This window comes from Crinia signifera, chromosome 2 (assembly GCF_055691185.1).
Source record: "Crinia signifera chromosome 2, ASM5569118v1, whole genome shotgun sequence".
Classification (NCBI taxonomy): domain Eukaryota; kingdom Metazoa; phylum Chordata; class Amphibia; order Anura; family Myobatrachidae; genus Crinia; species Crinia signifera.
In genome coordinates, this window is record NC_139218.1 from 319959357 (window position 1) to 319986743 (window position 27387).

At 47.5% G+C, this 27387-nt stretch overlaps 1 protein-coding gene across 3 annotated transcripts in view; it reads right to left on the minus strand.

The window, feature by feature from the left end:
• Positions 1–15674, minus strand: part of ITGA7 (integrin subunit alpha 7) — a 157736-nt gene extending 142062 nt beyond the window's left edge. The window contains exon 1 of one of the 3 annotated variants that reach the window (XM_083169119.1): positions 15021–15674. In XM_083169119.1, the coding sequence (XP_083025245.1) occupies positions 15021–15199 (179 nt within the window). In that variant the 5' untranslated portion in view covers positions 15200–15674. The remainder of the gene's footprint in view (positions 1–15020) is intronic. The other 2 variants (XM_083169118.1, XM_083169116.1) reach the window with 2 other exon arrangements.
• Between the last annotated feature and the right edge of the window lie 11713 nt (positions 15675–27387).

Here is a 27387-nt window from a genome sequence, read left to right on the forward strand (position 1 = left end):
TTTTCTTGAACCAGTCTTTTACTGTTGGAGGAGAGGAGGAGCGCCATCTCACCGGGATAACCGATTTAGCTGCGTTGTTCAGGTGACACAACAGAGAATTTTTATATCTTGAGAGTGGGGCTGGGGAAAGGTGAAACAGCCAAAATAGTTGATCGGAGGGGATCTGATCGCCTAGGATAATTCCTGACAGCCTGATGATCTCCGTCCAGAAAGGCCGTATGAGAGGGCACTGCCACCATATATGCAATGGGTTCCCTGGGGCCCCCGCGCAGCGCCAGCAGATGTTGGGAACACCAGTACCCATTTTGGAGAGAGTGTCTGGACATCTGTACCAGCGGGACATGAGCTTGTACTGTGTCTCACGGACTCCAACATTGGTGGAGCAAGCGTGAGCCAGGCAGAAAATCTTTTCCCAATTGGATTCGCCTATGTCTCTCCCTAATTCACGGTCCCATGTTGCCGTAAAGTGGGGGAGTCTGAGACTAGTGTCAGACAAAATGAGATTGTATAATGTAGAGATGGTGTGTTGGGGAGGGGTCAAACTGGAGCAGAGGAGTTCAAAGGGCGACGGGGGTGCAGTAAGTGCGGTGGGAGAGCCGAGCGAATGGAGGTAATGACTAACCTGAAGGAATCGCCAGGATTCACCGTCTGGCAAATTCCACTCAGCTTTAGCTTCGGCAAAAGACAGAAGGTGCCCCCCTCTCATCAGCTGTCCCACTCGGAAGAGTCCCTCATCTAGCCAGCGGCTGAAGGCCTTTAGGTCGGTACCTGGGGGGAAACTGTTGTGGGCCAGGAAGGACTTAAACGGGGAGGCCTTTGAGGAAATAGAGGGGAGTTTCTTAAGAGATTTCCAGGCTTGCATAGTGGGCCCTATCGTGGGGTGGTCTGAGCCAGGCAGGGAGGGGAGCCATGGGGCAAGGTACACCGGGATGTGCAGTTCCTGCTGCTCAATCTGAACCCATTGCTTCAATGTATCTCTTCTGGACCATTCAAGGATCCTAGTTAGCATGGAGGCCTGATAATACCCTTGGATGTTTGGGAGTCTAAGGCCCCCTCTAGATGTTGTTCTGTGCATGAGGTCCAGTCTCAAACGCGGTCGTTTACCCGCCCATACAAAGTCTCGTATAATGGCCTGTATATCTTTGAACCAATGTTGCGGGATCTTAATGGGGAGAGTCTGAAGGAGGTATAGGATCCTCGGGAGGAAATTCATTTTCAGGATGCCCAGTCTACCAAACCATGAGAAGGGTCGGGCCCTCCAAGCACATAGGTCGTGCCGCAGTTTTGTAAGTAAGGGGGTGAAGTTGGCTTCAAAAAGCCGGGAGGGGCTTCTGGTGATGACTACTCCTAGGTATTTTAATTGGGAGTCATGCCAGGTAAAAGGGAACGCTGCTTTGAGGCCGGGGATTATGTTAGGTGGCGTGGAAATATTTAGTGCGATTGACTTTGTGTAGTTGATTTTGAAGTTGGAGAGAGTTCCAAAAAGGCGAAACTCCTCCATTAAGTTGGGAAGGGAGGTAATCGGAGAGGTGAGTGTTGCGAGTAGATCATCAGCGAACAGGGCCAGTTTGTATTCTTGGCCGTGAAGGGTAAAGCCGGAGATATTAGGGTTCGCTCTGATGGAGAGGGCCAGGGCCTCCATGCACAGAACAAATATCAGAGGCGAGAGGGGGCATCCCTGACGGGTGCCATTCCTAATATTAAAGGAGGGGGAGAGAGAGCCATTGACCCTAACCCTTGCCGATGGACTGCGATAAAGGGAGAGAATGTGTTGGGAGAAGGTAGGACCAAGTCCCAAGTGTTGGAGGATGCCTGACATGAAGCTCCAGTCAACCCTGTCAAACGCTTTTTCAGCGTCAGTAGAGAGCAGGATCGCTGGAGCTCCCGTCTTGGAGATCTGGTGGACAAGGGCCAAAATTTTGGAGGTATTGTCACGGGCCTCACGACCCGGGACAAACCCAACCTGGTCGTTGTGTATGATGCTAGGGAGGAGTAGTTTCATTCTATTTGCTAAGAGTTTGGCGAAAAGTTTTAAGTCCGAATTCAAGAGTGATATAGGGCGGTAACTGGGGCATAAGGACGGGTCTTTACCTTCTTTGGGAATCACTGTAATAATAGCTTCCAGGGATTGGGTTGAAAAGGGTGTTGAGTCTGAAACCGAGTTGAAGGCTTCCAGTAGCATGGGGGTCAGTCTATCTTTGAAGGCCTTATAGTAAATAATGGGGAAGCCATCTGGGCCTGGGCTCTTCCCAGTGGGAGTCGATTTTATGGCTTCTTCTAATTCGTGTAGTGTAAATGGTTTTTCTAGTTCCTCTATGCTGGCTGGGCTGAGCTTCGGGAACCCTACCCTAGTGAGATATTCTCCTACCGCGCGTTGCTTTTCCCCGGCCTCTCGGGAGGGGCCCGTAGACGGGAGGTTGTAGAGCGAAGAGTAATAGGAGCAGAAGGCTTCTGCTATCTTATCCGTTTCGTGGAGAGTTTGGCCTCCTCCATCCCCAATAGAGGGTATGTAGGAGGTGGCCCTTTTTTCCCGGAGAGCGCGGGCCAGCATTTTGCCAGGTTTGTTGCCCCATTTATAGTATTTGCTTCGGCATTTTCTGTAGGAGAATTTAATCTTATCCAGGAGGATCTTATTTAATTCTGACCGAGCAGCTAGGAGTTCAGAGTAGGTGTCTGGTGAAAGGGAAGTTTTATGTGAAGATTCGAGGCTTTGTATGTCCTTAAGAAGTTTCTCAATCTGGCCGGTCCTCTGCTTCTTAAGGAAGGAGCTTAACTGGATGCACTTCCCCCTCAGGACACATTTATGTGCCTCCCATATTGAAAGTTTGGATACATCTGGGGTCGAGTTATGTTCAATGTAATCCTTAATGGCCTCGTCTAATTGAGATCTGCAGTATGCATCATTAAGCAAGGATTCATTTAAGCACCAGGGTCGTTGGCGGGTCGAAGCGGGGCTTAGGGAAAGGTCTAGGGAAATGGGGGCATGGTCAGACCAAGTCACTGGGCCAATATTAGCAGCAGAGGCAGACTGGAGGTGGTGATGATCTATCAGTATGTAGTCTATTTTAGAGTAGGATTGGTGAGGGGGGGAAAAGTGTGTGTAGTCTCTTTCCGCGGGGTGAAGGATACGCCAGATGTCGGACAGCTGATGAGCGTGGAGCAAACGCCTAACCCTGCGTAGCGTCCGCTCGGGGCGGGAGGGCCCAGAGGAGGCATCTAGTCGGGGGTCTAAGGCCCAATTCAGATCCCCACCAACAACCAGAAGACCGACCCGTAGGGTCGAAATCTTATCTAGCATTTTCTCTATGAAGTCCGGCTGGCCCTGGTTGGGGGCATAGATATTAGCTATAGTGATGTCGGAGTTAGCTATAGTGCAGGTAACAAGAAGGCATCTCCCCTCCTCCAACTCGTGAACCACAGTATTGGTTACTGGCAAGTGCTTAGCAAATAGGATTGCTACTCCCTTAGACTTAGACTGGGCGAAGTTAGAGTAGTGGGCAGTGGGGAAGTAGTGATTGCTAAGTTTGGGTACCGTTTCTGACTTACGGAAATGGGTTTCCTGGACCAGGACTATGTCAGCCCTCTCGGCACGAAATGAGCGAAGGGCCTGGGACCTCTTTTCCGGGACGTTCAACCCTCTGGCATTTATGGAGAGAATCTTAAGGGACGTAGTCATGTGGGGGGACAAGGATCGAGATGAATAATGTTAGGATACCGGAATGGGAGGGAGAGGGGGGAGGGGTGGGGAGAAGGACAGTTGTAGGGAGGAAAGGTGAGGCGTATGTAACCCTAATAGGTAACTGGTTGCAATACAACATAATTAAAGACAGTTGAGAACAAAAACGAAATAGCCGCATCCGGACAAAAAAAAAAGGGAGCTACCAGAGCCCCTATGTCACGGACAAAAAAACGGTTGCGGCAGGGGGCACACTGGGGGGCAGTGCCTTCGTCCACCAGAGTGGGGGGATATAACAAGCGAACAGTCGCATATATCAATAAACAATAAACACGGTGCATATTAGTAAAAAGCTGAACATAGAGTAACACATTTGAATATATGTAAAAAGGATATGCTCAGCCTCCAGACGCTGCTGATTGCATCAGGAGGGTGAGAGATGAGTGTGGGCAAGAGGGGGGGTCGACTCAGTTCATGGGGGGTCTGAAGTAGGAGGAGGGCCTGCATCTCTGGGCTTTTTCTTGGAGGATTTGACCAAGTCCCAGCGGGGCCGTCTCGGGAGGCTTGGTGTGGGAATGGTGGGAAGGGAGAAAGCCTGCCAGTCCGGTAGTTGTATTGGGTCCAGGCCGAGCGTGGAGCAGAAGTTCGAGAGACCTGAGGGATCCTTGAGGGTGATGGGTGGGCCCCCCTGCGAAGCCTGGAGGGACAGCGGGAATCCCCAGCGGTACTTAATCTCTTTGTGGCGTAGAGCCTCAGTAAGTGGCTTTAGCATCCGTCGTTGTTGCAAGGTTCGCCAGGAAAGGTCTTGGTAGATTTGGATGCTAGCTCCCTCAAATTCAATTGCTTCCAAGGCGCGTACTTTGCGGAGAATTTCCTCCTTTTGGGAAAAGTAGTGGACCCGGCAAATAACATCTCTCGGACGATCCGTTGCCGCCCCTCTCGGACGTAAGGCCCTATGGGCTCGGTCAAATTCGATTAAGTCATTTGGGTCCAGGTTCAGGATCTCCCCAAATATTTTATTGAGAGCGTTCATCAGGCCAGAGGGGGGGATGTCTTCTGGGAGTCCGCGGACCCGCAAGTTATTCCTACGCCCTCGATTGTCCAAATCGTCTAATTTACTCTGCGTCGCCCTTAGGTCAGTGGATTGTTGAGATAATGATTCCCGTAGATGAAGGAGCTGGGCATGTACTTCGTCTCTATCTTCCTCTAGCGCAGAGACGCGTGTGCCTATGTAGGTCACGTCGGTCTGGACCAGCGCAATTTGGGATTGGAGGGATTCGTGGAGTCTCGTTTCAAGGGCCTGCATGTCTTGTTTAGAGGGCAGGGATTTAACATGAGATAGGATCTCTGATATTTCGCCTCTTAATTGTGTTATGGTGTCTTGGAAGGGCCCTGGTGGAGGGGTTGCGGCCATATTAGAAGAGGGGGGTGCGGCCTCGTCCAAGGGGGCTTCTGGTGGGCCCTCGGGGCGGGGGGTGGATAGAAAGGAACGCAAGCTCTGTTGGTATGAGCTGGTACTCGGTTTTTGAGGGGTTTGGCTTTGGGATCCCTTCCCTCTCTTGCCCATTTAGGAGAGGTAGCTAGGAGATGGTTACATGTAGATGGAGCACTGTGTGTTGTGTTGTAGGGGACGAAGGTCACATTCCCCCGTCAGTGGGGCGGCATGGCAGGTGGTGTAGGCTCACATTTCTTAGCTCCGGGAGGCCACCTTAAGTGAGCGCTTACTGTTTGCACGTGTACGCTGGGTACCGTTTCTTCACTTCTTTTCCCCTTTTTATTGATTAATTGTGTGTCGTTTGGTTAGTCTTTACACCTTCTTTTAGTTTTATTTACCCTCTCTGTGACAGGGGCTTCTCAGTAGGAGTGCTAAAAGAGTTTGCAAGTAAGCCACAAGAGGGCGCCCTTGACCAGGGAATCTGTGTGATCCTGGATATCTTAATGCAGGAAAGTGGGTAGTTTGAGGGCACCAGAAGGGGGTTTGTCGCCTGCAATTAGGTGGGTTGTTGGGAGCAGGTGAGTGGCGTAGGGGTCTTGCCCAGTCCTGCCCTGCAGGGGACAGTGGGCCACAGAGAGGGTGCAGGACTGTGGTATTCGGCAGGTGGCTACCTGCACAGCTGGTGTAACTTGGCTACCTTGGGTCCCCCTGCAGCCAGACCCTGTGTCCGAAGAAACTAGGTAGGGAGCACGTCCCCTCACAGCAGGGGGCAGAGGGCTCCGGACGCAGGGCGCAACGTGGGTGAGCTGGTGTGATAGATCCCTGTAGTCTCAGGGCGGGCGCAGGGGGATGTCGTCTGCACTCCTCCGGCACCCAGCGTGTCTAGTGTGGCGTCTGGTCCGGTAGTGCGACCTGTGTCACCTGCGGCAAGGGGGTGGGGGGAGGATAGGGGTACCTTACAGGAGCGTGAACGGCCGGCAGCTGAGTCCTCTTCGCGGCCGCGTCCACGCAGCACCGGGTCCGCCGATAAATTTAGTCCCCGGTCTCAGACCTCTGATAGGCCGCAGTCCGCAGGAGCCTTGAAAAAGGCACCCCGACTCCGCAGCCCGGGGAGACCGGCGTCGGAGGGCACAGGAGAGCGAGAGGCACTGCGTGGGTTGCTTTTCGGGAGGTAAGGTGCCTCCAGGAGCTTGTTTGGGGACAGAGCCACCGGAGCTCTGTGAATAAGCAGCTTCTGCCGATGGCCGCCAAGCCACGCCCCCACATGTAATGTTTTTAAGAATGAACAGCATTAAGCCACATTGTATACCCCCTTTGTACCGCACCTCGGACCCACGTAATTGATGTGTCAACCCATCTGGCAATTTGAAAGAAAAATAATACAGCGCTGGAGTTTGACTGAATTAATGGCCGTCAAGAGAAAGAAAAATAATACAGTACTTGGGTTGACTGAATTAATGAAAAATTCGACCCGGGTTATAAGAAGGGTTAAACCTGGGTTGCCTTCTGCATACTGAGCAACCAGGGTTTAAAGTGAAAGTGCTGGAGCCAGGTTGGAGCTGGGTCGGACCCGGGATCGAGATTCCGGGTCTGACCCATCTTTGCAATCTGAAAGGGGAAGTAGTTTCTAGTCTTCCTCCCTTATTCATCGGTTTCCCAGTTTCGAAGAATTTGGGATGATAATCTCATAAAACTGTTTGCAGCGACACAGATTATTTCAGGAGATGATCTCATCTTGTCTAAAACAATGACCCATCCCATCTTGAGACTGTGTAAGTGAGGACTGGGCTGTAATGCGATAGTGGCATAGTCATGACAGATCTCAAAGTTAGATGGTGGAAAGTGTACGGTCCACCAACAGACTCACCTCAATATGACTGGGCTAAAGGTGCCCAGACACTACAGTGATTCACTTGCAAATTGGTCATGCATGGCATTCAAATCACATGTGATTGACATCAGTTCCAATGCGATGTGTGCATTGCATCGGAGCCCGAATATTGCACAGGCTGCACGTAAAATAAGTCGCATCACGCACCAAGCCAGGCATGCTTGGCTGAGATTGCATATGATACATTGTGTGCAAAATAACTGCATATGGCAGGGGTTCCCAATCTTTTTTGATTCACGGCACCCTAGAGAATCTGAATTTTTTTCATGGCACCCCTAGGTCCAAAAAAAATTAATTAGATTGGGTTTATATGCGATTCTTAGCGGCAATTATATGGTAAAGGGCAGGATTTGCTTCTGTTTGTACACATTCTATGATTGGCAGCCACCAGCACTGGTTTTGCTCATAAATAATTAACCATTAATAATTTGAGTTGGTCCTGGACCACCAAGCCGCGGCACCCCTGCATGTGTCCCGAGGCACCCCAGGGAGCCACGGCACACAGTTTGGGAACCACTGGCATATGGTGTATTGTATGTGGAGGTTCCAGAGCGGCTCAACTTCTCCCCTCGGAATGTATGGCCACCTTTACATACATCAAGCTTAAATATGCTGATTGTTTAGACACAAATGAAGACTCCATTAGAAGTTACTGCACTTTTTATTTTATTGTCTCCCGTACATTCAGAACTATGACTTCAAATTCATCTGTGTTTTGCCTGGTCCTATTCCATGTGACACAGTTACGCAGTCCTGACCGTGCACTACACTGCATAGCTGGGAGCTAAATGTTTATAAAGAAGACAGCCAATTACGTTTAGTTTAAAAATGTTAAACTTAAACAAAACTAAATTTACTTGAAATATCCTGACATCACTGGCATGCTATTTCCCACTTACTGTATAAGCAGCATACCTCATGTAAATGTATTACTGGCTACCTATTTCTATGGCTGCAAAATTTTCCACATGGATACAACAGGGTTATTGAAACATCCACATGAAAGGAGTGATCAGTAACGTTAAAACATGGCATAAACTTTTAGTACTTGTTGGAAAAATGGCAAGAAAGTTATAGGGTTCTGGTCAGTCAATGTGGAGCCACACCTAAAGGATCTCTACTCTGGAAACTGAATAGGAATTGTTTAACTTGCCAATGATTCATTCACATGAAGCGCTAATATAGCCTTTTTCACTCATCGATCGTGAGAATTGTGGATTGCTCACATAGCCCTAACATAAAGGGCGGAATGCTGAGTTAGACGCAGAGGTCATGTTGGACGTTGTGACTTAAAAACAAATTGTTGTGCATTAAAGATTGTAGTCCAACTTCTTTATACTTTAAGAGGTGTTTTGCTAATACGATGCAAAAGATGGCATGCTACTCCTATAGGTTGCACTAGGCACCTTCCGACATATGGCATACTGACGCTAGGTGTATGAGGACACATCTAAATGGGTGAATATAAGCATTTAGCGCCTGATACTGATTTGTATGTAATACACGCAAATGATTATCGAAGGCTGCATATGTGCCACATTCGCACTGCGCATGAACTAAGGCAGGCATGGCCAAACTGTGGCCCTCCAGCTGTTGTGAAACTACACATCCCAGCATGCCTTGCTATAGTTTTAGCATTCCCTAATAGCAAAACTGTGTTAAGGCATGATGGGACTTGTCGTTTCACAACAGCTGGAGGGCCATATTTTTGCCATGCCTGAACTAAGGTATTTTTGTGACACCACTCGCAGTGAGGATGTATTTGGAAAGTAAATGACATTTGGTTGGAGGTAACAGGCAGTGGCGATACAGGTAATAGGCAGCGGCGATACAGGTAATAGGCAGCGGCGATACAGGTAACAGGCAGTGGAGATACAGGTAATAGGCAGTGACGATACGAGGTAACAGGCAGTGGAGATACAGATAAAAGGCAGTGACAATACAGGTAATAGGCAGTGGCAATACAGGTAACAGGGAGTGGCGATACAGGTAACAGGTAGTGGCGATACAGGTAATAGGCAGCAGTGATACAGGCAACAGGCAGTGGCGATACAGGTAACAGGCAGTGGCGATACAGGTAACAGGCAGTGGCGATACAGGTAACAGGCAGTGGCGATACAGGTAATAGGCAGCGGTGATACAGGCAACAGTCAGTGGCGATACAGGCAACAGGCAGTGGCGATACAGGTAATAGGCAGTGGCGATACAGGTAATAGGCAGTGGCGATACAGGTAACAGGCAGTGGCGATACAGGTAACAGGCAGTGGCGATACAGGTAACAGGCAGTGGCGATACAGGTAACAGGCAGTGGCGATACAGGTAACAGGCAGTGGCGATACAGGTAACAGGCAGTGGCGATAAATGTAACAGGCAGTGGTGGGCACTGGCATGAAAAGATCTAATGGATAAATTCCCTGTATGTGTTGCAGCTGTGTACAGAGTATGCTGCCACTGGTGGTGATACAGTGTGCCAGACAGTTATAAAGCAAGATGCCAACAACAGCAGCTGCATAGTAGGTGGGAAATGGTGAGATTTGTGGTTTAAACTCCTAATAATCCTATGAATAGCTCATTGTTAGTATACCCACCCAGCCCTGCTATTAGGCATTAGTGCAATAATGCAATAGGATGTGCCGTGACCATTGTAAGCAGTTTCAGGCATCGGCTGAATGACTTCAGTGCATTATGCAGAGCAGGGTGAGGACAGGCAAGGGCAGTACTGCATGGGGGCAACTCCCCACCTTAAGACAATATGGGTGTCCACTGGGTTCTTTTAAGGGGCTCTGTGCTATGACAACTTACTAAAATAAAGGGTGTTCTACTGCCACTTGCATCTGTTTTGGAAATGTAAAGGTGCCCACACACGGTGCGATAATTGAGTGCAATTTGAACATTTTAGTCCAAATCGCCCCATGTTTATTTTGGATTGCGATGCGCGCTTCCGTGTAGTCCATATCGCAAGGCAAAAAAAATACATGCAGGCAGGTATTTTTGAACTAGATCGCATGTACCCTGTCATTGACTATTGTAGTGCAGTCAAAAATCAGGTGTACTGTAGTTCAAATCTCATGTAGTGCATATCGCGCCCGTGTACAATCCAAATTGTATGGTTCACAGTATCGCCTAGTGTGTACATTCAATATTGTAAACAATGTGCACTCCCTCGCATCGTTAACGACCCCCTGAATCATCTGCACATGTTCAGAGGAGGGGGTCCTCGTTAATGACAGCTTGGCCGTCGCTCCCTTTCCACCCCGGCATCAGCAAGTGTGTATGCACTAGCCAATGCCGGCACCCCGCCATGTCTCTGCTGTCCCTTTAGTCTGTGTACTGTTAAGCGGTTGGAATATCTTTGTTTCTGTAGTTCAGGAAGGATGGAGAGTTCCTTTTTAAGCACAACTCATTAGTAAGTATACACTATAATTTCATAACAACTCATCATCATTCCAGCTCTGTTTATTAATTATAAACTCTGAATTAAGCAAATTTACAAAGTGCTAATGACAAAGCAACAGCCGAACTTGAGGATTGTTTCACTTAATCTTTGCACCTGACGGATGAAATGCCGCGACATCTGCACTCATGTAACCAGGAGAAATTTCACGCATACTGCACATTGTTCTGCAGTGCAGATAAGTCATTATTTAAGAACAATGTGGGTCCAAAGATAATGTCCGCATGCCATGTCTTGTAAGAGCACGATAGTCGTACACATTGAAACAGATATCAAAGTGTGCTTTGCCTTCAATGGTTATGTTATACATTCCTCTCTGGAACATGTGTATGTTATTCATTCCACAATAGTGTTGTGCAAGTGAGGGTGATAATACCCAGGGTGAGAGGCTGTTTCAGGTCTTTAATAGGCAGATTACTGAGTGGCTACCCTGACGGGCTAGGCCCATTACTGTGGACTGTAAAAATTTCGGTACTTGTTTCCTAGCACGGCGCCCATCGCATCGTATACCATAAGACTAAATAAGGTATACGATGGTATGTGATGCGATGCGACGCGATGTTGTACAATAAAAATTGCATGGCATCGTATGCCATACAATGGCAAACAATGCGATGGTATACGATTTTTTTATTGTACAAGCACCCTGATGGGTCCTTACAATGTTAAATGCCCCCCCAGTATCAACGCCAACCCGAAGCGTGGCGAGTGCAGCGAGCCCGCAAGGGTTGACGGTACGCCTCCTCTGACCTTTTCATACCCCCACTATACACGTCGGTATGGAGTTGTTATTAGATAGTGTGGCGAGAGCAGCGAGCCCCGCGCGGGGATGCGGAATACATTGAGCGAGGGCGAGCGCAGTGAGCCTGCGAGGGGCGGCGGTACGCGTCCTACGACCTTTTCGTACCCCCACTATCCACGTCGGCGTGGAGTTGAGAATAGAATAGTGTGGCGAGCGCAGCGAGCCACCGAGCCCGAAGCGTGGCGAGCGCAGTGAGCCCCGCGAGGGGACGCGGATACCTGTGAAGCCCGCGAAGGGACGCGTTTACCTGTGAAGGTATCCGCGTCCCCTCGCGGGGCACGCTGCGCTCGCCACACTATTCTATTCTCAACTCCACGCCGACGTGGATAGTGGGGGTATGAAAAGGTCGTAGGACGCGTACCACCGCCCCTCGAGGGCTCGCTGCGCTCGCCACGCTTCGGGTTGACGTTGATCGTGGGGTGGCGTTAACAATTGTGGAAGCCATTTCACACTTCAGGGTGGCTATTTGGCCTCTGTGGGCCATTTAACATTGTTTCCTATGGAAAAATCGGGTCAATTGAGGCATTGAACATGAAAATCGGGTCAATTGAGCCATTTAACATTGTTCCCTATGGGAAATCGCGGGCATCGCGTCGGTCGCGTCGCACCCGATTTTTAGTGCATTCAATGCCCGCGATTTTTTTACCTGCGATGCCCACGATCAAAATCGTGGGCGCCGTGCTAGGTAAAGAGTACCTTTATTTCACATGGGATGTTGCTATGGGCAAACAAACAATTAGAATCTACTTCTTATTTATTTTGCACCTTCTAAAAGACAAGATTTGTTGCCCATAGCGACATCCCAAATGAAATAGAACTCCCGTCTTATTAAATCCCCCCCCCCCCAAAAAAATTCTTGCCCTTCCACCTATAATCAAGTGTGATCTAGTGCTGCTTCCATTTGTACTGACAAGTCTGTGCTACAATAATCACATTGCACTTATATTAAGCTTTCCCGTGAGTGGACCACTATGGGGCATGCCATACGGGCTGTGTGCCTATCCTGACAGCCAAGGAGTAATCAGCTGTTATCTTCTCTGCTAAGTCTTGAAGTTGGACCATTAGGAGAAGAAGTGTAACCATTGCAATAAAGAAGCTGGACCTGTACAATCTCTTGATTTAGCACCTAGGTGTATATAAGAAGCCCTCATCCCTCTCTCTAGACCAGTGATTTTCAACCTTTTTACCTTGCGGCACACTAAATAAGATTTTAAAATTGCCAAGGCACACCATGAGATCCCCACATGGCAAAACACATTGGCCCCCACAGTCAAAAAACAAACCTATTGCCCCCCATATAAAAAAACAATCACACTGGTCCCCACAGGTAACACAAATAAAATACATTGGCCCTTTACATGAAAAGAGACCAGCAAAAAACACTTGAACTGGTGGTGGCTGTAAACTAGTTTGGGCATCTCTAGATCTGGAGGCACACTTGAGAACAGCTCAAGGCACATTAGTGTGCCACGGCACAGTGGTTGAAAAACACTGCTCTAGACCCTCCTCTGGATCTGGGTTACAGATAGACAAATGTGGCAACTGGTGAGGAATGGCACATAACGCAAGATACCATTTTATAGTTAGAAGTGTGCGTGAAAGGACAACGGCTGGATCCCGGCTGGTTTGAGATTTATTATGATTAACCAGGGTCCACTTTTTATCCCAGGGTGTTTTTACAGTAAATACAGGCAAATATAATTATTAAACATGTGAAATAATGTATTTTACAATATTTACTACAAATGATACACTTTACTTTGTATGCAGAAAACTAAATGCAGTAAATACAGTAAAATTGCATTTGTTTTTATTCAAAACAGAACCATGGGTTGCCAAACTGGCTCATGGTGATAATCTGTGCCCCATACAAAAAAAAGCCTTGACAGTAGAATAGCACAATTGCTTTATAAACAATACAGTATATAGGAAAGTGGTGTTTTCAGTGTGGTCAAATTATGTAAAAACTAGGAAGACCGGAAATTAAGGAAACCCGAGGTGATTTATACAGTATGTTGCTGTCATACATTTATTCTCATTTCAGAAATATTCTTCCCACATGAATGTATTGATTGTACAATGTTCTCCATTAGTCACATAGGCCGATATATAGCTAAAACTGCAGGATCCATTAGCCGGATCACTACTCCCAAATCAGTTTTTCACAACTGAACAATACATTAGTGGTTTCTTAAGAGACATGCCAATAATCGGTTCCCTACAAGTTATGCTGCTTTCACATCGCAAAATCATGGTTGGCACCGGGAGTTTGAAACGGGTCGGTTCCGGCACGAACCATCATTCTGGGATGTTCACATCCCCACAGCGAACCAGCAATAATGCTGGTTCGCTGACATGATCTGGGGGAGCGGCGGGGAGTCAGCGCATCATCGGGGGGCGGGAGAGGAGGCATCGCTTAGAGCTGGTGCTGCTCCAAGCGCTGCCTCCTCCATAATGTGAACGGGAAATGGGTCGGCATCGACATGTGTGCATGCACTTGTCGATGCCGGCACTCCGCCACTACCAATATTGCCGGATACAGACATTGGCTAGTTTGTACCCGGCTTATGTCCTAGAGAGAGATAAAGTGGATGAAGATAATATACCAGTCAATCAGCTCCAAATCGCTATGTTCCAGGCTGGGTTTGAATATGACAGTTAGCAGCTGGTTGGTTGGAACTATAGGTCAGATGTACTAAAAGCCTTGAAAAGTGATAAAAATTCCAACCAACTCCTTTCATGTTTCAAACCCAGCCTGTAACTTGGCAGTTAGGAGCTGATTGCCTGGTACTTAACACTCTCCACTTATCAATTTCAAGGCTTAGTACTGTACATCTGGCTTCAAATTTCCTACTACTGTACTTCTCTCCAAGACTTAGTATACCCTGAGCTCAGTGGCGTAACTAACATTTTCGCGCCCCCCCTCCCCCGACGATATTGACATCGCCGAATGCGGCGGCGGCAGCAGCGGCACGGGCGGCTCTCCCGCCACCCTCTCTGCTTCTGCCACCTGATGAGCACCGGCAGCGCCCCGCTGGCACTTGCTCCCCCAAGCAGCCGTGGTGGCTGCCTTATGGTAGCTACGCCACTGCCTGAGCTGTGTGGCTCTTACAGGGGTGCCTCAGTTTGCTGGTCCAGGACCAAATTAAAAATTATTTACGGTCAAAGTGATAAGCAAAACCATGCTAGTGGCAGCCAATAGTACAACCCTGGACAATCAGAAGTACAAAGTAAAGATGACAGATAGATTGTAGGCACAATTTACTTAATTTAATATATTGAACTTTTATCTTATTGGTGCTGTGAAAAAAAATCTGATACTCTAGGGTGTAATGGATTCAAGAAAGTTTCGGGCCACTGGCTTTCAAATCTCCATCCACCCCTAAATCTTAAATTGTGCATCTTACTAGAACACTGTAATCACCTCAGCACCACAGTACACCACAGGACACCACAGGACACCACAGTACACCACAGTACACCACAGGACAGGGTGAGAGGAAGGCGTCCAGTGTCAATGAAAAAAAGGCATATCCTGAGAAGAAAGTAACATTTCTATACATGACTGAAGTAAAGACATTAATAGACATATCCTGATAGAGGCTGCATGCATCACAGGGAGATCCAATCCCCGGATTGTGTTGTGGCTCCTGTGAGTATGACTGCCACTCTCAGACAACTTAGCCACAACAGGAGCCATCTAACCTTTATCCAGCCTGAGAAGTTGGCTGTATGGCAGCAGACAGGTGATCATGTACTCACCAGCTCATGGGCTGTGGGCTCAGCTGCTTGTGAAGGGCGACGGAGAAGCCAAAAAAACTCTCTTTGTCCCCATCCTTGATCAACGTGTGTGTCACATCCAGATTGAAGCCACTGACCCTGTCCTTAGCAATTCCGCTTAGGCAGGAGAGGCAGAGCAGCGCAGCCCATGCTGCAGGCATGCTGCAGACTCTATGCTGGGTGTGGAGGGACAAGAATGGGACTCCCCCTCCTCCTGCCTACACCGCCTGGGCACTGTGCAAGGTCACCCCCAGAGCCTGGCTGCTGCTGCCCGCCGCTGTCACACAGCACATGAGGGAGAGAAGTTGTGGCCAGGCGAAACGCTGCTCTCCTGCAGGACAAATCCCCTAGTGTGCCAGAGAGCAGAGGAGTCCGGGCAGAAAGAGGAGGGGGTGAGGACTGGATAGAGCAGGTGGATGGACTAGCGGAGACACCTCCTCAGTCAGCACTGGTGTCACTGCCAGGCAGTCTGATCAGCAGGGAGAGCGCTGATGTCACTGCACAGTGAGTCTGTGCGGCACTGGTGTGATCACTGCCACTCAGCCCTCCGCGTTCCCCGGGCTTCTTTATAGCTGCTTAGCTCACACAGAAGCCGGGGCTGCTCTGGCCGTGCTCTGTGTGCCGCTGTACATTCATCATCAGCAGCAGCAGGGAGGGGGAGGAAGGGGGACTCCGGAGAGACGGAGCAGCACTAATCTCACCCTCTACTCGGGCTGAGATCACAGTTATCAGAGGTGCAGCAGGCATATTTTAGTATAATCAATGATTTATTTATATATATATTTATTTATTTATTTGGGGGGGGGGGGGTCTTTTTAGGATTGGTTGTTTTGGGCTTGGGCTTGTTATTCACTTCGTGGTTGCTTGTTTTTCATTTTAGAGTTGGCAACACTGCTGCAGGCAGTCAGTCAGTGACTGGGAGCATCAGCGCATAATGCGGCTCAGTGCCCGGCCGGCTGCTGCCATCCCATTGCTTGCAGTAGTCAGTCAGGGATGTGCCTATAATGAGAGGAACTGAGGCAGCTGCTTCTGGGAAACGTTTAGGTGGCAGGGAGTATACACAGAGCCGGCCCTAGCCAATATAATGCCCTAGGCAAGATTTTGGCTGGTGCCCCCTAGCACTGCCACTAGTTCCGCCTCTGACCCTGCACACCTTTCCCAGCACCACCATCACTCATCACAACAGTCATCATTTTGGTGCTCCTACCATCTATTTTAAATAGAAACAGTGCGCACATTTGGAGCGCATCCCAAAAAGGGGTGTGTTCTCACTGGGAAGGGGCATGGCCACACAATAGTACCCCCCAATTCAAATCATGCCACACATTAGTGCAACTTTATTCACATTATATCATGCGATAGTGTCCCTTATTCACATTACATCACTTAGTAGTACTACCGCCCATACACGTCCCGATACGAGGTGCGTTCCGTGATTAACTAGCACGGATCACATTGCATTGCATTGCCTGTGCATGCGTTGTGCATGCAATGCGATGCAATGTGATGAAAACTAAGTACAAAAAGAATGTGCAAGCACATAATTTTTGTACTGTGCGATGAGGTGCCGCGGGAGCGCGCACCTCAAATCACACATCGGACAGCCCGCATCTCAGCGTGTATGGGCTGCTTACCACTTAACCTTATATACTTTACTTCTAACAGTAGTGCCCATTTATACACATAATACCACACTGTCGGAGTGTTATACCACACCCTATGCCGGGTGGGTGACGCCGGTGAATTCATTCCCTGACATCATCTACAAGCGCCGGGAAACCCACCGACCGTCACCCCCACAATGCCGCCTGACACCCCTGCAATGCCGAACGCCCCCAGCCTCTGTCCATGAGGTGAATTGATGCCACACACAGGCATCCATTCACCTCTGCTGCTGTCTGCATAGTACCGCAGACAGCAGCGGAGGCTGTACGCAGCCCCTGACCAACCTCCGGACTGACCTCAGGGTGCTGCGGTCCCGAGGTTGGTGCTCCCTGGTTGGAGGAAATGGGTCCCTGGGTCGGATAACCCAGGTTACCCATTTACACGGCCCCTGACTCCGGGGAAGCCCCGTGTCAACCCTTAACATTTGCCGGGTCGGACACTGGGTAACAGGACCCGGGTTATTTTTCTTCCCCCTTTTACACCGAGCACTGGCCCGGACTGGAGCGACAATAATCCGGGTTGCAGCTCTGGTGTAAAAGGGGTATAGGACGCGCTGCTATAACTGTAATATAGAAAGTGCAACTTTACATGCTTAATGAAGGAATTATTTGTATTTCAATTCTCGTGGGAAATATCTTTATATAAGCTGTTCCTAACTGAAATCTAATAGCAGTAGGGGTGCTTGTTTCCTATTAGTAAAAAATGGAGATATCTATGAAAATTAATTTACAATAAATTGTACAAAATGTGCTGTAAGAGATAGCAATCAATCAGCTTGTATGTCTTAAGCTGGGTACACGCTATACGATATGCGGCGAACAAACGACCCGCTGAAATGAATGACCTGCAGGTAAACACTGAACGATATTGTTAAAAATATAATTCAGTTACATCCCTGTGACCCCTGCCGAACATGCAGTCACTGACAGTATCGTCAGACTGGACTGCATGTTCAGACCATCGAGGTTATCGTTAATAATTTGTCAGAACGCACATCGTTAACAATAGTGGGTACACACTGAACGATATGAACAATTATATTAATAACGATATCATTAATGTGCATATTATTTATTGAAATCGTATAGTGTGTACCCAGCTTTACTGTTCCTCATAAACGAGTTACAGAAGCTGGTTGGCAGAGGTGACAACACATTTATTTCAGTTTCCTCTTTCCTCCTTTTATGGCAGTCACTGATGCTCTGTATTATATGGTAGCCACATCTACTCTGCATTATATGACGTTACTGATACTTTCTGTAGGACTGATAATGCTCAGTATTATCTGACAGGTCACTGTGATGTCTGTATTATACAGTGATCTCTACATTATATGGTGGTCATTGCGATCCTTTATGTATTGTATGTGGGTATGTATTGTATGATGCTTTGTGATGTGGTGGGTAAGGTAGTGCAGCCATACTTACCTTTGGGATTTGAGTCAGTGGAGCCTCTATACTCCATTTAAAAGCAGAACATACACCAGAACCACAAAATAAATGAAGAAAGCCCTGGCAACTTAATGTAAGTGGACTAAAATGACTTGTGCCTTCACTCTACACATGTTTCACTATCATATGGTGATTACGAAGATGCTTCCTGCATTGTATGTAGGGTGGCCAATCGTGGGATCCCAGGATTTGGCCCCCAAAACGCCGGGATTTCAATCCCGGGATTAGAGTTTACAATCCCGGGATTTCGGGATTAGACTGCGCATGCGCAGTCTAATGCCAGGCAGTGTCTGAGCACTCAGCCACTGCCCGGCTTCTCCCATACCTGGCAGTGCAGCACTGCGCAGCGTGATGAGGTCAGAGGTCACGCTGCACAGGGCACAGCCGCACATCCCGCCTCAGCTCCCGCCCACCCAGCCTTCCCGGGTCCCGGCCACCCCGCCATAGGAGCCCGCCTACCAACCCAGCAGCCCTCGCACCCGCCCACTCAGCAACCCGGCTCCCTGCTTCACCTGGCTCCTGGCCAAATTTAAGTAAATATGCGAACGGCCAGGGTGTTTTTTATTATTAGGGAAGCCAATCCCGGGAATCCCGGGATTGAGCATTCTTCAATCACGGGATTGAAAAAATGCCCAGGATTGGCTTCCCTAATTGTATGGCATCTACTAAGATGCTAACTGTGGTGAGCCCTATGATAAATGTATTGTAAGGAATGTACTATAATGCTCAGTGTATTGTATACAGGTGTCGAGGTTGCCCCCTGCATTGTATTTAGGTCACTAGGATATTTTATTGCATGTTCTCCTAGTTTTACATAGAGCTAGGAAAAGGTAATGTGATTTTTTGATTTTACACTGTAAGGGAACATTTATGTAATTGTAACCCCTCATTCTTTGTGTTGGCCCCACCCATCTATATAGGACCATTTCATCATTTTCTCCAGCGATTCTTTATATTGTTGATCTGCCCACATAATAAGCAATACTTTCGATAAACTGACAGACAAGAACTTTCCAAAGCTGGATATTATAGTTGGTTTTCAATCCATTACAGCTTGTATTGCACATATTTTAGTTTACAGGCACAAGGATTGCCTGGCAGTTAGTGAAGAAGGATGATTGCTTCCAATGAATCATCTTTACCATGATGTAAAAAAACTAACATAAGCACATGAGGCACTCACCTAAAAAACACTACAGTCATAAGTGCTTGTTTCTAGCAGTAAAGGTTTCTGGGTGATTGTCACCATTGTTCTGGCATAGCTTGGGTACAGGCAATTCATTTGTTAAAAAGACCAATAAAAATCACTATTTAGTGGTAAAAAGTAACCAAATTCACCTACAATGTTAAAAAAAAAAAAAATTCATACTAAATGGGGTGATTACAAAGATGACAATGCCCCATGTACACAGCATGCGTGGTCGTTAAACGTTGTTGTGACAAGAACACTGATGTTATTATGATATAGGGTCCTCTATCACCACACCTATGTGGTCCGCCACCATCAGCCAGGCATCAGTTGAATGTGTAATCATGTACTGGTCGGACCCTGTATATGTCGGTCCTGACATCCAACTGGGTGGGCATTTGAATTTGCCTACCCAGCTGGGACATCTGTCCCTGCAACAAGTGTAGGGACAGTCGCCGGACCGCCCATGCACACAGCCAGGTGCACCAATATAGCTGCATATACATTTTGCATTGGCTGTGCAGCAGGGGTGCCAGATGACTGCCCAACATCGGAATTGCAACTGTTAAATGCCGACAGTTGGGATCCCGACTGACAGAGGCTATTCTCCCTTGTGGGGGTCCATGACCCCCATAGAGGGAGAACTGAACCTGTGGCGAGCTCAGCGATGCCCGCAAGGGGCTTCTTCGCGCTTGCCCCCCTGTCAAAGCACTGTCAGTCGGGATTCCGATGCCAGAATACTGACCGTTGGTATCTTAAATGTCGGATCACCATACTACACCCATGCAGCAGAGCCAATGCAATATGTCTGTGAATAACATCGTTCATAGACAGATCATTTGTATACATCCGCCAATCCACTTGCAATATATATTGGCAGTTTGATTGATCAACCAATATATTTGCCCGTTGTGTGCCCTGCATTAGATGTCATAACAACAGTGATTTAAAAAAAAGTCTGCAAATGCTATTCACCTCTCTGCCTACATACATATGTGTACACACATACAATCTCACACACACACAACATTTTATCATGTTTTATATAGTAGTTTAATATACAATTATAATATACAGTATATAAATGATGTATGTATACTAGTTATAATTCTTTGTTTATTATGATTATATAGTATTGGCACAATGGCATAGTTTCCTCTGAAAGAGGATAACATCAGGCATAGAGAAAACCTGTATTTGATTGGCAAGAGCAGCTGCTGGTAGTATGCAGGAGACTGGGCCTCTGGTTTTAGCTGTTTAGCCCAGCAATGCCAGAAATATCTTAGATAAGGACCTTCAAGTAGAGAGCTATGTGTTCTGTAGAAAATGCAAAGAGATGTAAAGAATTCACACAGTGCTGAGAATATTAGCTTAAAATGTACCACTCAGCCTAAGAGGTAGCTCTGTGAGTTGGCATAACACTAAGGCACAATTTACATTCATTTATATAATATATGGATAATGCATGATAAAATACCAGATTAATAATGGAAAAGCACTGTAGAAAATATACCACAGCAAAAAGAGTAGGTAGGAACCCCACCTCCACATATTACATGGAATATGCCTCTTTGCCTAACCCCTGGGGTCAGCAGCGCTGTGTGTTTCACAGCAGCAGCTAAACTTGGGATGCAATACACATCTTCAGTTCTCCTTCCTGTATAAGCCCATTGGCTAGTTACACAGCAGTCTGGTGATGCCCATAACACGCTGGGAGTTCCCATACACCAGACCACACAGTATTGTCTGTCATTCACATTACTCCACACAGTAGTACCCCATATGCACGTTACACCTGACCACACAGCAGGGGCTGGCTGGCAACTTTTAGCCTGGGGGGGCAAGTCCAGAGCACCGGCCCATGATTAACAGCGTATCGTGAAATGGAGGTTTTTCGTATATGTATTAATAAAAATAAAAAAAAACAATAATAGGACACCACAGGCTGCTCCCCTGTATAATATCAGGAGCCCCACAGGATGCTCCCCCCTGCTAGTTATGCCAGAACCAGTGGCATAACTAGCCACTTTGGTACCCTGTGCCAGAAAGGAAATTGGCGCGTGCCCCACCACCACACTAAAAATAGGATAGTCAAAATGTAGGCGCGATACTTCATGGGGAAGAGGCGTGGCCATATAAAAGTACTTATAACATCGTAATGCCCATAACACATTATACCACACACAGTAATGCCCATTATGTATTATGCCACACAGCGTAATGCCCCTTACACAATATGCCGCACACCATAATGCCCATATGATATTATGACCCACATTATGCTCCACGCAATGCCCCGAGTACACCTGCATATGACTACATAATGGTCAGCGTTACCGACAGTAGTAGCGCTGCATATATATATATATATATATATATATATATATATATATATATATAGCTTCAACAAACGAGGCGGCACTCATCAGGCTTAATATGAAAACAGTCTTATGTTTATTCCAACATGTTTCGGGAGTAGTGTCCTCCCGTCGTCAGGGATAAAACAACAGTGACCAAGCTCAGTTTAAATACACCACCAGTACTACCTCCACCAATCAGATTCACCTAATCAAGAGGCCTCACCTCTCCACCTGTGGGTCCACATAGGTGTACGCCTCACAAGGAGTTTTGGTTACCGGCCCACCTTGATTATGCATTAATACAAAACATACGTGCAAATAATGAAAATAACAGAAATAATTAAAAAACAATGCACTGCATTAGAAAAAATGGTATACCTGAACACGATGTTATAAGGTGCAACACCATCATTATAGTATAGTGGATCAACAATATAATATTACAAGAAGCAATGTAGACCTAATTTTTCATTTAACCCTTTGGGGGCCATTGCATCTAGTTTCATTATCCACATGCTTTCACATCTGAGTAGACGTTGTCCCCGATTCCCCCCTCTTTTAGATAGGGGGATGTGGTCTATGATCTTGGTTCGCAAGCTGGACACTGAGTGTCCAGCTTCGACACGAAGTGACGTGGAACTGGCATGTCACCCTTACCGGCTAGCTTGGTCACTGTTGTTTTATCCCTGACGACGGGAGGACACTACTCCCGAAACATGTTGGAATAAACATAAGACTGTTTTCATATCAAGCCTGATGAGTGCCGCCTCGTTTGTTGAAGCTATATTGGACACCCGTGGTTCAAGGAAGGCACCGGAGCATTTAACATTACGTCATATTTACCTTTTGAGTGCTGGATTGCTGGACTATATTAAGTATACACAGTCATCTCACCTGTGTTTCTATCAAGGCACCTTCCACCTGAAAGTTATATCGTCATCTGGGACTTCCTCTGCACTATACCTGTAACCAAAGTGTGCTACATATTCATTATGGCTCAAGGCGTCGACATCGACAATTCATTTGCACATCTTGACTCAGGAGACCACTTCAGTTTCTCTGATGTAGAGATTGATGGGATACTATTTAACCGTTCTTTGCGCAATGAAATAATACCAACTGATTTCAAAGAATTGTATAATGAGTGGTTCCGTTTGAGAAAACGTGAAACAGACTTTCTTTATCATGGAATCACGTTATCAGACTACTACCGACAGAAGCACATTCCTCGAGGCTTCCCTGTGCACAATGTCCCCACAATCGGCCGGCAAAATGCTAATTTCTGCCGCAAGTGGATTGGAATATTAAATAAATGTTCCATGGATCTACTCTTACTTGTGGTAGAAGAATCGGCTCGTGAACTGGCTATTACTAAAGCAGATCTGGCCACATTGACGCCAGCAAAAAATCAACACTGCTGGAGAATAAAGACGTCAATTGGCTGGAAAAAATGAACACTGCTATTGACCAGTACACTAAGGACTTGATTAAGTTCAAACGGGACAAGGCATAGAAAGTCAAAGTTGACTATGACACTAACAATGTCTACCCGTGGCTCAACCCCCAGCATACACGTAGATCCAACTACAGATCCAGGCACGGCCGTCCACCACGTCCATCACCCAACGGGTCTAGTACCTCCCTCAGTGAAAGTGAGGGTGTCCTAGACAACAGAGACCCTGACAGTGGAGCCTCTACCCGGGTCCCTTTAGGGGGTCGTCCGCAACGCGCCGTTGTATTGAAGAGAGCACAGGCCGTAGCCAACGCAGGACGAGGCGGGGGAGGCAGAATAAGAGGGAAAGGTCGTCAAAAATAAATCCGACCCATGATTTGGTGTTCAATCTGACTGATACCCCGCTGTCAGATTCAGAAACGGCGCTACTCACTAAAGGGTTATCCTTCATACCTACAACCCATCATGATCCTATTTAGTGGAAAATTGACTCTTATCGATTTTCAAGGTCGCTCCGACTAAAGGAACATTTTGGACAATCTCTGCCGTTGGTGAGTGATGATGTTATTCCTACCCAATTGCTAAAATTGAAAAAGGCATCAACTTTTGATCCCCAGGCTGTGTCGGCATCTGTAAAGACATTTACAAGACTGGTAGCTGATGCCCCAGACATTTGCCCAAAAGACATTCCTTGTAACTTTAATTTGTCCAAAAATGAGATGTTGGCGTTGAAAAATCTTAGCAAACGCACTGATATTGTTGTGCGATCGGCAGACAAAGGCGGAGCCGTGGTGGTGCAGTCCACCTCGGCTTATGCCAATGAATGTCGACGCCAACTTGCTGATAAACATGTGTATGCTTTGCTAGATCATGATCCCACTGTGATGTTCAAATCTGAATTGGATGATGTCCTAAAAACTGCTTATAATGATGGCACTATTTCGGGTGATTTATTAAATATTTTGAGTGTACAGTACCCAGTGGTTCCGCTATTTTATACCTTGCCCAAGGTACATAAGAGACTGATCGACCCCCCTGGTAGACCCATCATATCTGCCAGGGGGTCGCTGTTCCACCCAGTCTCTGTGTACCTTGACAGCTTTCTTAATCCGTGTGTACAGGCTACTACCAGTTATTTGAAAGATACCAATGATTTATTAACCCGTCTAATGACTCTTGCTGAGGCCAATTCGGATCTAATATTGTGTACAGCTGATGTGGTGGGGCTGTATACCTGCATTCCCCATCAGGCAGGCATGCAGGCAGTGTGCAGCCTTATCACAGACAACCCATTATACACTGGTCCCAATGTTTCTTTCTTTATGAAATTGTTACAGCTGGTTCTCACTAAGAATTACTTTCATTACAATGACCAGTACTATCTACAGCTACTTGGGGTAGCGATGGGGTCCTCAGTGGCCCCATCGTATGCTAATGCTTTTATGTGGTCATTAGAAACACACTTGTTCAAATAGAGGCACAATTAACCCTTAAATGTCCCCCCCAATTTTTAACGCCACCCCACGATCCACGCCAACCCGAAGCGTGGCGAGCGCAGCGAGCCCGCGAGGGGCGGCGGTACGCGTCCTCTGACCTTTTCATGCCCTACTATCCACGTCGGCGTGGAGTTGAGAATAGAAGTGTGGCGAGCGCAGCGAGCCACCGAGCCCGAAGCGTGGCGAGCGCAGCGTTGCCCCGCGAGGGGACGCGGATACCTTCACAGGTAAACGCGTCCCTTCGCGGACTTCACAGGTGTCCGCGTGGCCACGGACACCTGTGAAGCCCGCGAGGGGACGCGTTTACCTGTGAAGGTATCCGCGTCCCCTCGCGGGGCTCGCTGCGCTCGCCACGCTTCGGGCTCGGTGGCTCGCTGCGCTCGCCACACTATTCTATTCTCAACTCCACGCCGACGTGGATAGTAGGGCATGAAAAGGTCGGAGGACGCGTACCGCCGCCCCTCGCTGGCTCGCTGCGCTCGCCACGCTTCGGGTTGGCGTGGATCGTGGGGTGGCGTTAAAAATTTGGGGGGACATTTAAGGGTTAATTGTGCCTATTTGGGCTCTGTAGCCCATTTAACATTGATTCCTATGGCCACATCGGGTCCATTGAGGCATTTAACAGTAAAATCGTGTCCATCGGGCCTTTTAACATTGATTCCTATGGCAAATCGGGAGCATCGCGTCGCGGGCATCGCGGGTACATTTATGGCCGGCCGCGACCGACGCGATTTCCATGTTTAACATGGGTTTCAATGGGAAATCGCGGTCATCGCGTCGGTCGCGTCGCGGCCAGACATAAATGTACCCGCGATCACCACGACGGGCGCCCTTCTAGGTAAAGAGTACCATTATATGACACACTTGGCTCACCCCAGAAATTATATGACACACTTGGCTCACCCCAGGAATTATACAGCACACTTGCCTCACCCCTGGGCTCATACAGCACCCCTGGACTGATACGGCACACTTAACAGCCCTTGCAGTAAAATAAACCTCCCAAAACTTTTTTATTTTAATAAAAAAAAAAAAAACGGCAGCTCCCTGGACTGATATGGGACACTTAGCAACACCCCATAAATTATGCAGAGGACTTGGTAGCTCCCCTGAAATTATATGGGACACTAGCAGTAAAGTAAAAAAACAGAGCAGCTCGCTTGGACTGATACGGAAGAAATGGTGGCACCCCCTGGACTGATACGGCACACATGGCAAAACCCCTGACCTGATACAACACACATGGCAGCATGGAATTATATGGCACCGATGCCGGCACCCTGGACTGATACGGGACACTGGGCAGCATTGCTGGACTGATATGGCACACAGGGAAGCACTGCAGTAAAACAAAACAAAAAAATAACTGTTTTTCATTTTAGTTTTTTATTAACTAGCAGTCCTCATATACAGTAGTAGCCCCCTTTAGTAGTACCCCCTTAGTAATGCCCCCATATTAGTGTCCCCTTTAGTAGTAGTGTAATTTTATTATATACACTGTGTTATTTTTATAAACTTATATGCAGTCTATTGACCATTGGTAGCTACATGTGCTAATGTCATTTGTCAGATGGCTTACACTATATGCATGGTAACCTTCTCTTTTCTCTCTGATACCTATTATGTAATGTATTTACTTCCTGTTTAACAGGAAAAAGAGCTCATCACAGCCTTTGTGTAATACAAAAGAATATATTTATCATTAAGGCAGTGTTCCCAGGCCAGAGGGGAATACACAGTGTTTCCATTTTCAAATTTCCATAGGTCCTGCCCTTTTTTTTCTGGATAAATTTCCTTTAGGTTCCCTGTTTGCCCTTATAACAAGGTTGCCTACTTTTCTATTGTCCTCGCTGAGGAGTCTTTCAGCAGCACTTAGGGGGGGGGGGGGGGGTGGTTGAGTGTGACATCATCAAGCCCAGTCCCCAGGACGGCAAATAACCCGATTTGCAGATCTCAATGGAGGGGGCATGGCTAAAAATTACGCGATTATGACATTTTAGCCATGCCCCTCCTCGGAGACCCATGGTTTGCAGTAATTAAACACTGTGGTCGGGGGGCAGGATGCCGTGATTGGGGGGCAGAGCGGGGGTTCCTTAAAATCCGGGGGGGGTGGGGTGCTCACCATTCCGGGGGGCCGGGAGGGGGACCCGATTTTCGGTAGCCTCCCGGCCATTCCGGGAGGGTAGGCAACCCTGGCTTATTAGACAGCACGAGTACAAAATTAACAAAATACATAAACAAATCTGTAAAGGTAATTTTACCTCATTTCCAGGGTAATCAGAATAAACTTTCTGTGTAGTCAGGGAGACATGATTCCTTATCATAGTTATACTCCCTGTTAACATTTTTTAAACAGAACAGAGAAGAAATATGCCCACACTCGGTTTTACCCACACTGTACATGGTACCAGCTTCTTGGCAGTATGGATGCTGACCTAGTTGGGTGTGGCTCACAAGCCATCTGTAATTGAGAGGTAAATACATTCACTTGCAATGTAATAGTGTTCTGTGCTTCTACTCATATTTACCTACTCTCCTGGAAAGGCTGGGAGGGTCCCAAAAATCAGGTGTGTGTCCCCCCCTGGATACCTGCATTTAGTGGGGCTCCTGTGTCAGCCCCCACACCCCCTCCCTCTGCCGGTCTAATACCGGCATTCTCAGCTTTTTGGGGAGGAGGGGCTAAAATGACACAAATCACGTCATTTTGTACTAGCCCTTCCCTGAAAAGCCGAAAA